Source organism: Dromiciops gliroides, chromosome 5, assembly GCF_019393635.1.
Source record: "Dromiciops gliroides isolate mDroGli1 chromosome 5, mDroGli1.pri, whole genome shotgun sequence".
NCBI lineage: Eukaryota > Metazoa > Chordata > Mammalia > Microbiotheria > Microbiotheriidae > Dromiciops > Dromiciops gliroides.
Window position 1 is genome coordinate 146310093 of NC_057865.1, and position 16315 is coordinate 146326407.

The following is a 16315-nucleotide window of genomic DNA, read 5'->3' on the forward strand; positions in this document are numbered from 1 at the left end:
GGAGGTCAGTTTAGACTATAACTGATAACTTGTGTTGGCTGGTGTTTTAGATCAATTTCTTATTTCAGGAACAAGTAATTGAGTACTCATAGTATCACAAAAAAAGGAAGCTCACAACAGTGGTGCCTTTTCATGCTATGGTTAAATGTGTTTATTTTTGTTTGTTTGCTTTGGAAGATCCAAGAAAACATTCTTGGCCGAAATCTAGGGGAAGTTACTGCCACTTTGTATTATACAAGGAAAACAAGGACACCATGGACGCTATTAATGTACTTTCAAAATTTTTGAGGTTAGTTTATTTCTTATGTACTATCAAAACATGGATGATTTTGAATTGAGCTAATGATATGAAGGGGCTGTGGTAGGAGTAATCTGAAGAAATGGGTAATAGAAAAGTAATTTCTATTTGCATTTGGAATTAACATCATAATTTTTTGAATAGTGCATTCCCATCTATATCAGTATGCTACAATAGTTTTTTTTATAAAGAGCACTGACTTTGGAGTCGGAGGAGCTGGATTCAGATTTTATCTCTCACTGACTACATTTGTGAGTTTGGGAAAGTCACTTAACCCCCATGTATCACAGTTTTTTCATCTGTAAAATGAGGGGCTGAAGGCTGCTAGGTGGCACAGTGGATAAAGCACCATCCCTGGATTCAGGAGGACCTGAGTTCAAATCCAGCCTCAGGCACTTGACACTTACTAGCTGTGTGACCCTGGGCAAGTCACTTAACCCTCATTGCCCCCTCCACCCCCAAATGAGGGGTTCAACTGGATGACCTTTGACAAACATGAGATGTGCTATAGATCTATGATCCTATAAACCTTCTTTTTGCTTAGGCTAGTAGAAAAATTGCCTTTGGCCATAGGGTCCTTAGATATCATCTAGTCTAGCCTTCTTATTTTATAGATAAAGAAACTGAGAACCAGAGATGACTTGTAGCAGATGCCAGATATCTGATATAAAAACTTTGCCAGAAATGAATAATGCACATATGGATAATTGAGAATTAACATACAATTTACAATATAAACTAACCTTTCTCATACACACACACACAAATCTCTATTTAAATGACTATAGAAATTTCATTTTACTGTACACACAACTCTTAGAATTTTTTTGCTGATTCCATTCCTAAAAAAGTTAAAACTGATTCTCACCTAGAAAAGAAGTCTTATAGTATAATTGAAAAACATTCTTTAGGGGCAGCTAGGTGTCGCAGTGGATAAAGCACCGGCCCTGGATTCAGGAGTACCTGAGTTCAAATCTGGCCTCAGACACTTGACACTTACTAGCTGTGTGACCCTGGGCAAGTCACTTAACCCCAATTGCCTCACTAAAAAAAAAAAAAATCTTTAAAGACTTGAATGATTGGAGGGATAGTCATTGTTCATGGATGAACTTTATCAATATAATTAAAAAGATGCTACAGTTAAATTACAGATTTAGTGCCAGCAATCAAACTACAAAGAGAATACTTTTTAGAACAATATATTTTTTAAAAAACAATTCATTTTTTCAGAACAAAAGATTTAGAATTTTGAGGAGATAATAGTAAAAAAATAAAGTAGAAAGAATCAGAATTGTGGACCTAATTTTAATAATTACTGCTTTAAAATATAATTTAATTTGGTATTGATTTTAAAAAGTAGAAAAGTAGATCAGTGGAACTGACCAGATAAAGAATTAGACACATCTGAACTAAATAATTCATCGTGTCACTATTTGACAAGAATTGCAGAAAGTATGGGAAAGCATTTTGGCACAATTTCAGTTTAGACCAACACTTTACAGAGAAAACTGTAATAAATCTTACAGTGGAGAGAGGACCTGAATAAAAAAGGTCAAACTCTTAACAAAATTAGAAGTACCCTTTCATAGCTTTGGCTAGAGAGGCAATTATGAAAGATAAAAAAGATACATTAAATTGAAAAGCCTTTTCATGAATAAAATCAATACAGCTTAGATAAAAAGGTAGCTGTTGATGGGGGGCAGCAGGGGAAGGAACCTTTGTAATATCTCTGATAATCTGATAGCCAAGATGAATGAATCTTCTCAAATTAATGAATATACTCTTCCCAAAAGAAGAATTGCAAACTATTAAAAGTTATATAAAACATAACTCCAAATGACTAATAATGAGGGAATTCCAAATTAAAATGACACTGAAGTTCCACTTCATACCAAATGAATTGGCAAAGATGGGAAGTCATTGTTGGAAGAGTTGTGAAAAGAGATGTGCACGAATATACTGTCAGTGGAGCTGTGAATTGATTCAGTCAGTCTGGAGAGCAATTTGTCATTTGACCAAGAGATCCCACTGCTAGAAGTCAGAGAAACAAAAAATGGTCTTATATATACCAAAATATTTGTAGCAGCGTTTTTTTGTGGTAGCAAAGAACTAGAAACAAAGTAGATGTCTGTCAGTTGACTGGACAGTGATTAGACAAATTGTGGAGTGTATGCATACAATTTCAGATAGTTATCATTAGCATGAATGTTGGTTAATTAATTGATTATTCTGTTTTTTTTATCAGAGTTAAACCAAACATATTTTCCTACATGGGAACCAAAGACAAAAGGGCAATAACTGTTCAAGAGATTGCTGTTCTTAAGTAAGTACAGATTAATGATGCTTATTTTTGTGGTAAATAATTGTTTAAAGGTAGAGTGCTTGCTGCTTTTTTTCAGATTTAACTTCTGCTGCTGTTCTGTAGCTCTCCTCTGCTCTCACTGATTTACTCTCCTATTTTGAGTTGTTTGAGTGAGTTGTATATATTTATAAACAGGCTTCTTGAGAGAGAGCCTTTTTATAGTTTTCTCTTTCTTTTCCCATTTCCCTCCCCTTTCATTGATTACAAAGGACTTTTTCCTGGGCTTTGAATTTAGATTTCCTCCTGGCCTTCTTTTGTCCAGAGAGCAGCCCTGTCCTTTACTCTAGGTGGCAAGAAAGGGATGGTGGCTAATGTTCTGCACAGCTGCTGCTGCTGTTGGCATAAATTATGATTCTTGGCCCCTGAGCAAAGAAAAAGGAAGGGTTCCTTTTGCTCTTCTTTAGTTGTAGAATAAATCAGCCTTGCCTCATATTTCATAAAAAAGAAATGGAGGGGCAGCTAGGTGGCGCAGTGGATAAAGCACCGGCCCTGGATTCAGGAGTACCTGAGTTCAAATCCGGCCTCAGACAATTGACACTTACTAGCTGTGTGACCCTGGGCAGGTCACTTAATCCCCATTGCCCCACAAAAAAAAAAAAAAAAGAAAGAAAGAAAGAAATGGAAGCGATTCGCAGAGAGCTCCCTCTTCTCCCTTTGTCCTTTCACATCCCTGTCACATCATCCCCCATTATTTCCTCAATCTCTGATGAAGAGGTGGCCCTTCTCCTAGCCTCAGCCAACCTCTCTACATGTATCCTCCATTCTATCCTTGCTTATCTTCTCTACCAGATTGCCCTCTTTATCTCTCATCTGGATGATTGGAATAATTGCTTTCCCAGCCTCAAGTCTCTCCCCTCTCCAGTTCATCTTCCCTCTGTGGCATTTAAAATTATATGGGGTTGCCCTATTTCTGTCCCAAGTTTTAGGGAAATATAGCTGGGGTTTCTAATATAGAGCTACTTAGAAATTAGAGGCTGCTGCCCCAGTTTGGGGCATTAAGCATTTATTAAAGCATATTAAATATTAGGAAAGAGATAGCACATTGCTGAGAAAGATCAGAAGGCCTACCTAGGGAAGAGGAGAGGGAGAATAATCTGCGTCCTGCCTCCTTGAGCATTAAAAGCCAAGAGAGTGGGGGCAGCTAGGTGGCGCAGTAGATAGAGCACCGGCCCTGGAGTCAGGAGTACCTGAGTTCAAAGACACTTAACACTTACTAGCTGTGTGACCCTGGGCAAGTCACTTAACCCCAATTGCCTCACTTAAAAAAAAAAAAACACAAAAAAACAAAAGCCAAGAGAGTGACTCACATGAGCGGAGGTCAGGAAGAGAACCCACTCTTCCACACTGCTCAAAACTGATTGGCTAGCATCATTCAAATCTGTTGGTTTACTGGACTTGAGGGTGGTTCGGCACTATATGTGCTGATGTCAGAGCATGGAGGGCAGACCCTTTGAGGGAAAAAGCTTTCAGGTAGGTGTGGTTTTGAGTGAGGTAACTTCCTGTAGGTAGTCAGCAAGGTCATTCCATATTTCCCTTGAAATTCTCCTGACTGTGGACTGACCTTAAGAAAGGTCAGGCAAGGTTAGGCCCTTGAGCAGGGGCCTCTGGGAGTCCCAAAACGCCATTGTTTTCTCACACCTCCACATTGCTGCCAAAGTTATTTTCTTAAAGCATAGGTATGACCCTGAACAACCTCTTCCTCCTTCCCTCTTGTTCATCCTTTGATCTGCACTCTCTTCTCCAAAGACATTGAAGTCCAGTGGCAAGACAAAGATCAAGATGACTGGTGATGGGGGCAGCTAGGTGGCACAGTGGATAAAGCATTGGCCTTGGATTCAGGAGGATCTGAGTTGAAATCCAGCCTCAGACACTTGACACTTACTAGCTGTGTGACCCTTGGCAAGTCACTTAACCCTCATTGCCTCACCAAAAAAAATTTAAATAAAAGGCCTTCAGGATTCGGCTCAGTGGCTCCCCTATCTGATGGTTTCTCCCAGTTGTCGCTGCCTTCTTTTCTCACATACCTTCTCTTCTCTGTGTGTCTTGAACCTACTTGTCCACCTCATTAGAAGGTAAGTGTCCCAAGGGTAAAGACTGTTTTTGCTTTTTTCTTTATATGCCAGCACAGGGCATAGCACTTGGCACACAGGGAGTGCTTGGTAAATATTTTTTGACTGGTTGGTCTTCAAAAAGAGGCTCATCTTCTTTTGTGGACTCTTATGTAGCACATAGACTATTAGCATATTATTATGCCCCACAAGTTCAACCGAACTTGCCTACTTCCTATTTACTGAACTCAGGATTCCATTTCCTCCCCATGGGCCTTTGTACATTCTGTCCTTCTTACCTGTAATGCACTCCCTTCTCACCGTTTTACGTCTTAGAATCCTTAACTTACTTCCTTTAGCCAAGAAACATTTATCAAGCATTTACTATGTATCAGACAAGGCTCAGCTCATGGGTTTCCTTTCATGGGAAGTCTTTCTTTTCTTTTTCTTTTTTTTTTTTGGTGGGGCAATGGGGGTTAAGTGACTTGCCCAGGGTCACACAGCTAGTAAGTGTCAAGTGTCTGAGGCCAGATTTGAACTCAGGTACTCCTGAATCCAGGGCCAGCACTTTAACCACTGCGCCATCTAGCTGCCCTGGGAAGTCTTTCTTGATGCACCAAGCTGTCAGTGCGCTTTCTTTCCTTTCCTCACACAATCATATGTAGACTTATCTTTTTCATATGTTAGTTTCCCACAGAAGAATGTAAACTTCTTGAGGGCAGGGAAGCTTCTTTATCTCTGTATCCCCTGACTTGCATGTAAACTGCCTTTAATTAATACTTGTATTGTATGTGTAGTAGATATGCCTTTGTTGAAAGATCCCTGTGAGAGAACCAAAAGAGACAGAACTTCCTTCTTCTGTCAGTTCAACGGGTTCACTTCACTCTGTGGAGCTCATTGCTTATATTCTGAGACTGTGTGTTTAATGATTTTTTATTTACCCCTACTTACCTAAAACCTCTCTACAGCCAGTCCCTCCATCTTGTGGCAGTTGCTGAGCAGGTGGTAACTGATGTGCATCCTGTTGGATTATTCATTTATTAAACATTGATTGCTATCCTTGTTCAGTCAATATGTAGTTGTTGTTTAGTCACTTCATAGTCATGTCCAACCCTTAATGAACCCATTTGGGGTTTTCTTGGCAAAGTTACTGGAGTGGTTCACCATTTCCTTCTCTAGCTCATTTTACAGTTGAAGAAACTGAAGCAAACAGGGTGAAGTGCCTTGCTCAGGGTCACACAGCTAATAAGTGTCTGGAGCCAGATTTGAACTCAGGAAGGTGAGTCTTCCTAACTCCAGCCTGACACTCTATCTTCTGCACAACCCAGCTGCTCTCATGAAGAGTCAGACATGACTGAAATGACTGAACAACAGCAAAAACAGACTTTTCCTAGGGTTTTATTTTATATGTTAGGTATTGGAAATTCTTATTACAAATTTCATACTCTTTTGGTATGAAATGTTGAGATTAGAGCCCTTCAGAGCAGGGTTCACATGCTTGCATGAGCCTGCTTCTGTTTTCCCATTCGTCTTTTTTAGCTTTCCTAACTCCCTATTAGAGCTTTGGGAGTAGAATCAGACATCTGCAGAATCAAGAAAACAACATCTAATAAAAAGTCTTGTTTTATTTTTTGTTATTCTGAACTTGACAGTCAGCAACAAACATGAGCATTTTCACATACACAGAACAGAAACAGAGGACTGTACATGAAACCACAAATCTCTCTTACATACAACTTGCATAATTTTCAAGAATATATTAAATGCAATATTCTTGTTTCAAAGCTGTCCAGCTTTTAAAAAATGCTTCAGTCACCTATTTTTGGGGCCGGGGGGGGGCATCTCTCTCTTGTCTTTTGCCCCTGTCCAAAATTCATCCAAAGCAATAGAAAAGCAAAACAAATCCATACATTGAAGATTTTCAAAAATGTATATCAAATTTACCCCTCAAGTTTCCTACCTCTCTGTCAGGCAATGGGTATCATGCCTTATCACAGGTCCTCTGGAGTCATGGTTGGACATTAAAACATTCTTTCTTTCTTTTCTTTTTTTTTCCTGAGGCAGTTGGGGTTAAGTGACTTTCCCAGGGTTACACAGCTAGTGTCAAGTGTCTGAGGTCGGATTTGAACTCAGGTCCTCCTGAATCCAGGACCAGTGCTCTATCCACTGCGCCACCTAGCTGCCCCTAAAACATATTCTTTATGAAAAAGAATAAATGAATCATTTTTTCCCACATAGTCATGACAGATTATTCCTTAAAATAATCCCCAAAGGGGGCAGCTAGGTGGTGCAGTGGATAAAATACCAGGCCTGGATTCAGGAGGACCTGAGTTCAAATTTGACCTCAGACACTTGACACTTACTAGCTGTGTAACCCTGGGCAAGTCACTTAACCCTCATTGCCCCAGCCCAAAATAAAATAAAATAATCCCCAAAGAGTTTTCTAAATCCTTCTTCAGTATATAGCTGAAGTCTAAAGTTTTTCATACAAACAATAGCTTAATTAAGTCTCCCAGGCCACAGGCCTTGTGAGTTTCAGGGAGGTCTATAATATCTCTTCCATTCTTTGTTGTTCTTCCTTTTTTAGTTGCCATGATCACATTGGTTAGGCCTAAGTTCCCAATAATCTGCCCATGTCCTAGAATTTCCCAGTAAGATAAGGACTTTCTCTTTGCCTTTCTCATTTTAGAATAACTGCTCAAAGACTTGCCCATTTGAACAAGTGCTTAATGAACTTCAAGCTGGGCAACTTCAGCTATCAGAAAAACCCTTTGAAGTTGGGAGAACTCCAAGGAAATCATTTCACTGTTGTCCTCAGGTAAAAAGCTCTTTTCAAGAGGAAGAGAGATCCACACTCAGATATTTATTTACCTGGTCAATGTTTTGAATGAAGATAGAGAAAAAGGATTCATATTTATGTTAACTTGTACAAAGAAATTCAAGGGGGGAGAAAAGGAATGATAAGGAGGGAAATGACCCAGAAAAGTTAATGCAATTTTTTTAATTGCCATTATGCTTTTCCTCTAAAAAAGCAAATAGAGGATTTCAATAGAAACTGGAGTTTCTGTTACAAAATTTAGAAATTTTTAACATATCTTTAATAATATATTAAGTAAGGAAGGAGTCAAAATAAAGTTAGAAAGTAAGACGAGAGGAATTGAAGGAAAGGAGAGGAATAGTGACCAAATTGGAACCATTTTATGGTGAACTGGTCTTGCAACTATTGATGGAATAAAACTTTCTTTGGGTGATTCAAATACTTGCAGAAATATAACAGGAACTGACCATCAAGTACAGCAAGCAATGAACTCCCTCAAGGAAATTGGATTCATTAATTACTATGGGATGCAGAGGTTTGGAACGACAGCTGTCCCCACATATCAGGTTGGAAGGTCTGTGTTTCATTCATATTAGTTTGTTTCCCATTGTTAAAGGTACCTTGTTGTAGTGTGTGTGTGTGTGTGTGTGTGTGTGTGTGTAAATTTAATGTCCTTATGGAGAATAGTAGAAGAAATGGTAGAAACTTCTGGTGTTTTTCATGGATCTGGTCCTTGTTTACCATGTCACCTGGGGCACTTCACTTAACTCTTTGATCTCTCTGAGCCTGATCTTGAATATGGTTCTCATTTGTCAAAGGTTTTTGCCTCTGGAAGCCTATACACTCTTATCAAACAGTGATTCCCAACTATTTCAGAGTTTTGACAAACTTTTCTTTTTCCTCCTCCCCTTCCCTAAAAGTGTTATATGGAATACATGTGGTTTTTAAAATTAAAAGTTAGTCATGATCTATTTTTAGGTGCTTATGACATTTTAAAAATTTCCCCATTAATTAATTATTTTTAAGGCATTTTTATTTTCATTTTGAATTCCAAATTCTCTCCTTCCCTATAGCCCCTCTCCCACCCATTGGAGCAATATGATACCTATTATATATGCAAAGTCATGTAAAACATATTTCCATATTAGCCATGTTCTAAAAATGGTAAGAAAAATAAAGAAAGTGAAAAAATATGCTTCATTCTATACTCAGAGTTCATCAATTCTCTATCTGGAGGTGGATAGCATATTTCATGAGTCCTTTTGAATTGTTGTGGATCATCATATTGATCAGTCTTTCACAGCTCATCATCATTACAATATTGCTGTTACTGTATACAATACTCTCTTGGTTCTGCTCATTTCATTTTGCATCAGTTCATAAAAATTTTCTGAAATGTTTCCGAAATTATGCCCCTCATCATTTCTTGTAGCAGAATAGTATTCCATCACAATCATATACCAAAACTTGTTCAGCCATTCCTCAGCTGATTTCTAATTATTTGCCACCACAAAAAAGAGTTGCTATAAATATTTTTGTACAAAAAAGGACCCTTCTCTTTTTCTTTATTCTCTTTGGTATTACTGGGTCAAAAGGTATGCATACTTTTATAGCCCTTTGGGCATAGTTCTGAATTATTCTCCAGAATGGTAGGACCAGTTCACAATTCCAACAGTATTTATCATTTGGGAATCACTGTGTAGGAATTTTAAAACTAATTTTCAACATCTAATATGGCAAGACCAGGATTGGGAATCCTTTTTATACTTTGACTCAATGGATTATTATTATTATTATCATTAGTAAAAAAGAATAATACAGTATATAAGACGGCTATTTAAAATCACCAAATTTTAGAGCTGGAAGGGACCTTGTACAGCCTTTTTATATTTTTTTAAAAATTAACTTTTCAAAAAACTATTTATGGGGCAGCTAGATGGCACAATGGTTAAAGCACCGGCCCTGGATTCAGGAGTACCTGAGTTCAAATCCTGCCTCAGACACTTAACACTTACTAGCTGTGTGACCCTGGGCAAGTCACTTAACCCCATTGCCCCGCAAAGAAAAACAAAACAAAACAAAAAACTATTAATGTTATTTTTCCTTCCTCTCACCTCCCCCTCCAACCCATCCCCCAAAATTGAAAACTTTTATAACAAATACGCATAGTCAGGCACAACAAAATCCCATATTGACTATATCCAAAAATGTAGGTCTCATTCTGCATGATTAATATATTACCTTTGTCAGAGGGTGGGTAAATATGCTTCATCATGGTTCCTCTGCAATGACAGAGTTATTACATTAATCAGTTCTTAAGGCTTTCACAATTGTTTGTTTTTACCATGTTATAAATTGTTCTCTTGGTTCTGTTTACTTCATGCTGCATCAGTTCATACAAATATTCCAAGGTTTCTTCTCTAAAACTATCCCTCTCATAATTTCTTACAGCACAATATCTCATTACAACTGCATACCATAATTTATTCAGCCATTTTCCAACTGATGGGCCTCCCTTAAGTTTTCAGTCCTTCTTCACTACAAAAAGAGCTACTATAAATATTTTTGTGCAAATAGCACAAATTTTATCTGTTTACTTTAAAAAAAAAATCTCTTTAGGTCATAGGCCTACTAGGGTTATTACTGTGTGTGAGGCTAGGCTTTTCACTTTAGAAATGAGCTAGTTAGTAGCAGAACTGGAATTTGAGTCCAGATCTCTTCACATCCAGTCAGAGTTAAGTGCCTGAGAAATTAAAGGGTATGGAATACAGGTTTTTTCTTTGGTAACAACACAAAATCAGGCTTTAATGTTCTTTAGAGGCAATATCCTAAAGACTTGTAGGTAGTCATTCTTTCTCATGAAGTTTCAGCAACATCACTAAAGAATGAATTGACAAGGCAATGATCCAATATAAGCCTGAAGGACTTATGAAAATTGCAACCCATCTACAGAGAAAGAACTGATAGTATCTGAAAACAGATGGAAACACATTTTTTTTTTTGAAAAATTTTTTCCTCTTTGACACTTCCTTAATCTGAAGTTTTGTTTTTTTGACTGTTTTCTCTCATAACCTAGCTAATATGGGAATGTTTTCCATGACTATTCATGTATAACTTATTTTGAATTGCTCGAGTTCTTGTGGGTGGAAGGTGGGAAGGGAGGGAGGAAGAGAAGTTGGAACACAAAGTTTTAAAAAAAATTGATGTCAAAATTTGTTTTTACATATATTTTGGAAAATAAAATTCTATTCAAGAACAACAACAACAACAAAGAATGAATTGTAACAGACTAGGAGGATGCAAGGAGTACTGAAAAAGAATGTTTGAAACATGTGCTAAAATGTCAGAGCACACTAATAAGGAATAGTGCAGGTGGTGATTTTTTTTTAAGAATAAGAAAATTTGCAAGAAAGCTGTTTTCAGCCTTTAATTTAATGACTGATTTCCCAGAAAGGAGTTGTTATTTTGCATATTCTGTAGATCTCTTGAATGAGAATGAAGTAAATGGTCAGAAATTGTGGTTACATCACCAGGGATTTATTTATTAAAGGAAATAAGTTTAAGAGTATGTCTTAGGGTCAGCACTGATTCATCCCTTTTATCCAGAACGTTTTCTACAACTACTGATGCCCAGATGATTAAGATTCGTACTATAAATGTGCTTTAACATTTTAAATCTATGATGTGGTAATTCGGGCTAGGCTAAATGTAAAAGCTAAACAGCTGGAACCATTTCTTCTTTATTTTATCCTTTTACATTTTTGTTAGAATCTGTTTATCCTTTATCATACTGTTATATATATATATATCTTGGCACACACATGATCTGACTGAAAAAAAACCACTATTATAATACAAAATTTTGTAAAGTAAATGATCTCCTCAATTTCAGAGCCATCTTACAAAACTGCTGGGAAGAAGTTGTAGATTTAATATTGAAACCTCGTCCTGGAGGTAAGGCATTTCAGAAATAAGTTTTTGTTTCTTATTTAAAAAAAAAACTTTATTTCATTGTGTATCTGTTTACATAAGCATTATAATTCATAGTTAAAATGAAAAGGTCCGTGAGTTTATACTCTTTCTATTGTCACGGATTGAAGTCCCTCTGAGACTTAGCCAATGATCTACAAGAGTTTCTATGGCCAATCTGGTGATTAACCTTTCTAAATTTAGCTGTACTCGTCTTTTTTTTTTTTTTTTTTGCAGGGCAGTGGGGGTTAAGTGACTTACCCAGGGTCACACAGCTAGTAAGTGTTAAGTGTCTGAGGCTGGATTTGAACTCAGGTACTCCTGAATCCAGGACCAGCGCTTTATCCACTGTGCCACCTAGATGCCCCTGGACTAGTCTTTAGATGACAGATAAAGGTAGTTTGTCACTGGAATTGTACCTTTATTGAAGTATTTCCAGCTTGGTTAGGACTTCTCAGAGCTCATACTCATACTCTTGCCTTTGAGGAGTCACCTCCACGCCACAGTGAGGCTTTAGAGCAGGGCATTTATGTAAGAGCTCACAATTTGCTATAAAATGCTGTTCGGTCCATCTCCTTTTAACCATATGCTATGTAGGAGAACTTTTAGAGTATTGGAATTCTCACATCCAATTAGACTGGCCCCATCTCGCTGAAGAGCCAGTGTGCAGTGATTGTGGAAAGCATACCTTGTTTTTTGTATGGGATTCCCTAAGGGACCTTGGAGGTGCTTCCCAGACCAGATCACATCCCTTAACTAGGTCAAGAACTTTTACAGACCCCACTGTGACTTCTGTTTCTCTGCCCGTCTTCTCTTTCATGGATTAAAGACAGACACCTGGAATTTATTTGGGAAGTCCCTAGGCACTGCAGTGTGCATGCCCATTAGCCAAATGATGGTGTCTATTTGGGCCAAGGTCTAGAACAATGTGATAGAGGTTTTTTGCAGTGTTCATTTTGTATGATCCCTGGGGGCAGCTAGGTGGCACAGTAGATAAAGCACTGGCCCTGGATTCAGGAGGATGTGAGTTCAAATCTGACCTCAGGCACTTGACACTTACTAGCTGTGTGACCCTGGGCATGTCACTTAACCCTCATTGTCCCACAAATAAACAAAAACGAACACTTTATATGATCCCTTGCTTTCAGAAGGTCCTATTTGTTTTAGCTGTCAGCACAATGACATTTGTCATTAGCTCATTTGGGGGAGTTTCACCAAGTTCAGTGCTGATGAACTTGAAGAACTACTCATTGAGAAATAATTCATTCTTAATGCTTTGGGGGTTAAATAAATCTCTAGCCAAGGACCCTCAGACAGATTTGGCTAACATTCTAGTCATCATGAAGGAATAGGTAGGTGTCAGCTGTAACACTTGCCTGTTCCTTTTTAGGCACAAAGAAATCTGTGCTTCTAAAAACAACAAAAAGTATTAGGATCAATAGATCAATTAACAAATATTTATTAAAAATACAGAGAGGGGCAGCTAGATGGCGCAGTGGATAGAGCACCGGCCCTGGAGTCAGGAGGACCTGAGTTCAAATTCGGCCTCAGACACTTAACACTTACTAGCTATGTGACTCTGGGCAAGTCACTTTACCCCCATTGCCTCACTAAAAAAAATAATAATAATACAGAGAAACTTCATTCTTTTGATTCCTTATGGTTTTGTAAAGCCTAGGGCTTTTTTTTTTTTAAAAACACTTTATAATATTTTTGCCAAAAAGTGTTCCTAAAATTAGACTTTGTCAAAAGGATTGAGTTTACAATTACTTTGACAGTGCTAACATTTTTGCTAATTGCTCAGCACTGGTGTAAAGAAAATGGAAGAACCCTGAACCTGGAATGATAGGACTTGTCTGAGTTAAAATCCTGGCTCTGCCACTTGCTACTATCTAACCGTGGTCAGATTTAAACCTCTCTGAACCTTACTTCCCTCATGTATAAAATGAGAGGGTTGGGCTAGACAACCTCTAAGGCCCCTTTGAACTTCAGGCCCAAGATTCTGTGACAGATAGCTTAGTCACTTCATTAGAAGAAAATTTGCCCAATGAGTTTAATAGTACTGCATTAAAAGAGCAGAGAAAATGGGGCAGCTAGGTGGCACAGTGGATAGAGCAACAGCCCTGGAATCAGGAGTACCTGAGTTCAAATCTGGCTTCAGACACTTAACACTTAACTAGCTATGTGACCCTGGGCAAGTCACTTAACCCCAATTGCCTCACTTTAAAAAAAAAAAAAAAGCAGAGAGAAGAGAAAAAGCAGTCATCTCTGGTTAGCTCTCAGCACAGTGGTATTGTCCATATGACTCTGCCTTTGAAGTTTCCAAGGATGTGTTTTGTAAATAGCATTTTATTTTAAGATTGAGAAGGATTTGTATCGATTGAATTGTTTACCACCAACTTGTTTTTGCAGCCGAAAAGGGATATTTGGTCAAATGCAGAGAAGAATGGGCCAAGACCAAAGATCCTGATGCTGCCCTCAAAAAACTACCTGTCAAAAGGTGTGTGGAAGGGCAGCTGCTTCGAGGACTTTCAAAATATGGACTGAAGAATATTGTGTCTGCATTTGGCATAGTGAGTGTGATTTGTGAAGTTAGGCAATGACTTTAAGAGGCAATCTTTTCGGTGCCAACTGTCAGAGGTGGTTTTCGTTTGGTTGGGTTTTTTAAGGGCAAGAGGTAAAGAAGAAAAATTCATTCTGGAGGTGAATTTATATCACTTATTTTTAGTCATAAATAGAAAATGGACAAAGTGGTTTTAATAGGAATAAGCAGGGAGGGGGGAGGGAAGGAGAAAAATTTGAAACTAGAAATCTTATAAAAACAAATGTTGAAAACTAGCTCTACATGTATCTAGAAAATAATAAAATACTTTTATGATTAAAAAATAGGAATAGGCAGTAATTAATTCAGTAAATACTTTTAAGAATTATCTACTGTATGGGGCAGCTAGGTGGCGCAGTGGATAGAGCACCAGCCCTGGAGTCCCGAGGACCTGAGTTCAAATCCAGCCTCAGACACTTAACACTTACTAGCTGTGTGACCCTGGGCAAGTCACTTAACCCCAATTGCCTCACAAAAAAACAACAACACACACACACACAAAACAAAACAAAAAGAATTATCTACTGTATACAATGTTGTATCTTAGGAAATGGATATACAGGGGCTAAAAATGGTCCCATTTGATTTCAAGGCACTTATTTATTTATTTTTTAAGTGAGGCAATTGGCCTTAAGTGACTTGCCCGGGGTCACACAACTAGTAAGTGTTTCTAATGGAGATTTCCTAGCTAATTCATTTCTTGTGATTTCTCCCATTAGACAGACTTCCTTGTTAGTTGAGAAAATTTAAAGTTGCAAAATCCAGACCTTCTCTGATTGAGGGATTGGCCATTGGCATTTTTGTCTTTCCTTTATTAGAACCAAAAAAGAGGTGTGACTCTTGGTAGACTATAAAGATATGCATGAAACAAAACAAATTTACATTTATCATGAATGAAACTGAAGGCATGTTTTTGCCCTCTTCCTGCTTTGTATATTAAGCATTTGGTAAAATCATGACAGCTTTATATGATAAACTTCAACTGACATTTAGATTTTTCTAATCTAGACTTTTTTTTTTTTTGCTCGGGGCAATGGGGGTTAAGTGACTTGCCCAGGGTCACACAGCTGGTAAGTGTCAAGTGTCTGAGGTCGGATTTGAACTCAGGTACTCCTGAATCTAGGGCCGGTGCTTTATCCACTGCACCACCTAGCCGCCCCGTAGACTTATTTTGAGTAGTGGTTTTTTTTTTCCCTTGTATGGCAAACAAAGCCATTTGGTTGCCTCATTGAACTTGTTTTAAGTGAAATTGCTTAGAATGTGGAAATGAAAGCCCTCTTAGGTTTGTTATACATTTACAAATTCTTTTTCTTAAAATCACTAAATTAAAAATAAAATAAATAATTTTTTTTAATTTAAAAAAATCATGGGGCAGCTAGATGGCGCAGTGGATAGAGCACTGGCCCTGGATTCAGGAGTACCTGAGTTCAAATCTGGCCTCAGACACTTAACACTTACTAGCTGTGTGACCCTAGGCAAGTCACTTAACCCCAATTGCCTCACTTTAAAAAAAATCATTATAGCATTTGGTATACTTGAATGTAACCTACAAACAATTCATCATCCTTATCATTAGCTGATGAAAATGACTGTTGTATACTTTCAGCTTTACTGCATCTCCATCTATTTAAAAAAAAGATTAATGTTAATTGTTTGCAGACTTCTGTAGGATGTAGTGAGAATTAGGGATTTGGGAAGTTTTTTGTCAGCCTGAAAGATAAGAATTTAGTATATTAAGGAACAACAAGCAATAAAGAAGGAATGGTTGAGGGCAGCTAGGTGGTGCAGTGGATAAAGCACTGGCCTTGGATTCAGGAGTGCCTGAGTTCAAATCCAGCCTCAGATACTTGATACTTGCTAGCTGTGTGACCCTGGGCAAGTCACTTGACCCTCGTTGCCCTGAAAAAGGAAAAGAAGGAATGGTTGTGATCATCTATCAAAAGTTCTTAATCTTGGGGGCAGCTAGGTGGTACAGTGGATAAAGCACTGGCCCTGGAGTCAGGAGGACCTGAGTTCAAATCTGGTCTCAGATACTTAACACTTACTGGCTGTGTGACCCTGGGCAAGTCACTTAACCCCAATTGCCTCACTAAAAAAAAAAAGTTCTTAATCTTTAGTCTGTGCACTTGCTTTTAAAAAATATTTTGGTAACTGTTTCAGGATAATTGGTTTACTTGGTTTTTTTTTTAGTGAGGCAGTTGGAGTTAAGTGATTTGCC

The 16315-nt window shown here is 38.0% G+C and overlaps 1 protein-coding gene across 2 annotated transcripts in view; it reads left to right on the forward strand.

The window, feature by feature from the left end:
* PUS7 (pseudouridine synthase 7) overlaps nt 1–16315 on the forward strand; it is a 50906-nt gene that overhangs the window by 22632 nt on the left and 11959 nt on the right. For both annotated transcript variants that reach the window (XM_043965137.1, XM_043965139.1), the window contains 6 exons: nt 178–289; nt 2544–2621; nt 7398–7526; nt 7975–8100; nt 11419–11480; nt 13908–14068. In XM_043965137.1, the coding sequence (XP_043821072.1) occupies nt 178–289; nt 2544–2621; nt 7398–7526; nt 7975–8100; nt 11419–11480; nt 13908–14068 (668 nt within the window). The remainder of the gene's footprint in view (nt 1–177; nt 290–2543; nt 2622–7397; nt 7527–7974; nt 8101–11418; nt 11481–13907; nt 14069–16315) is intronic.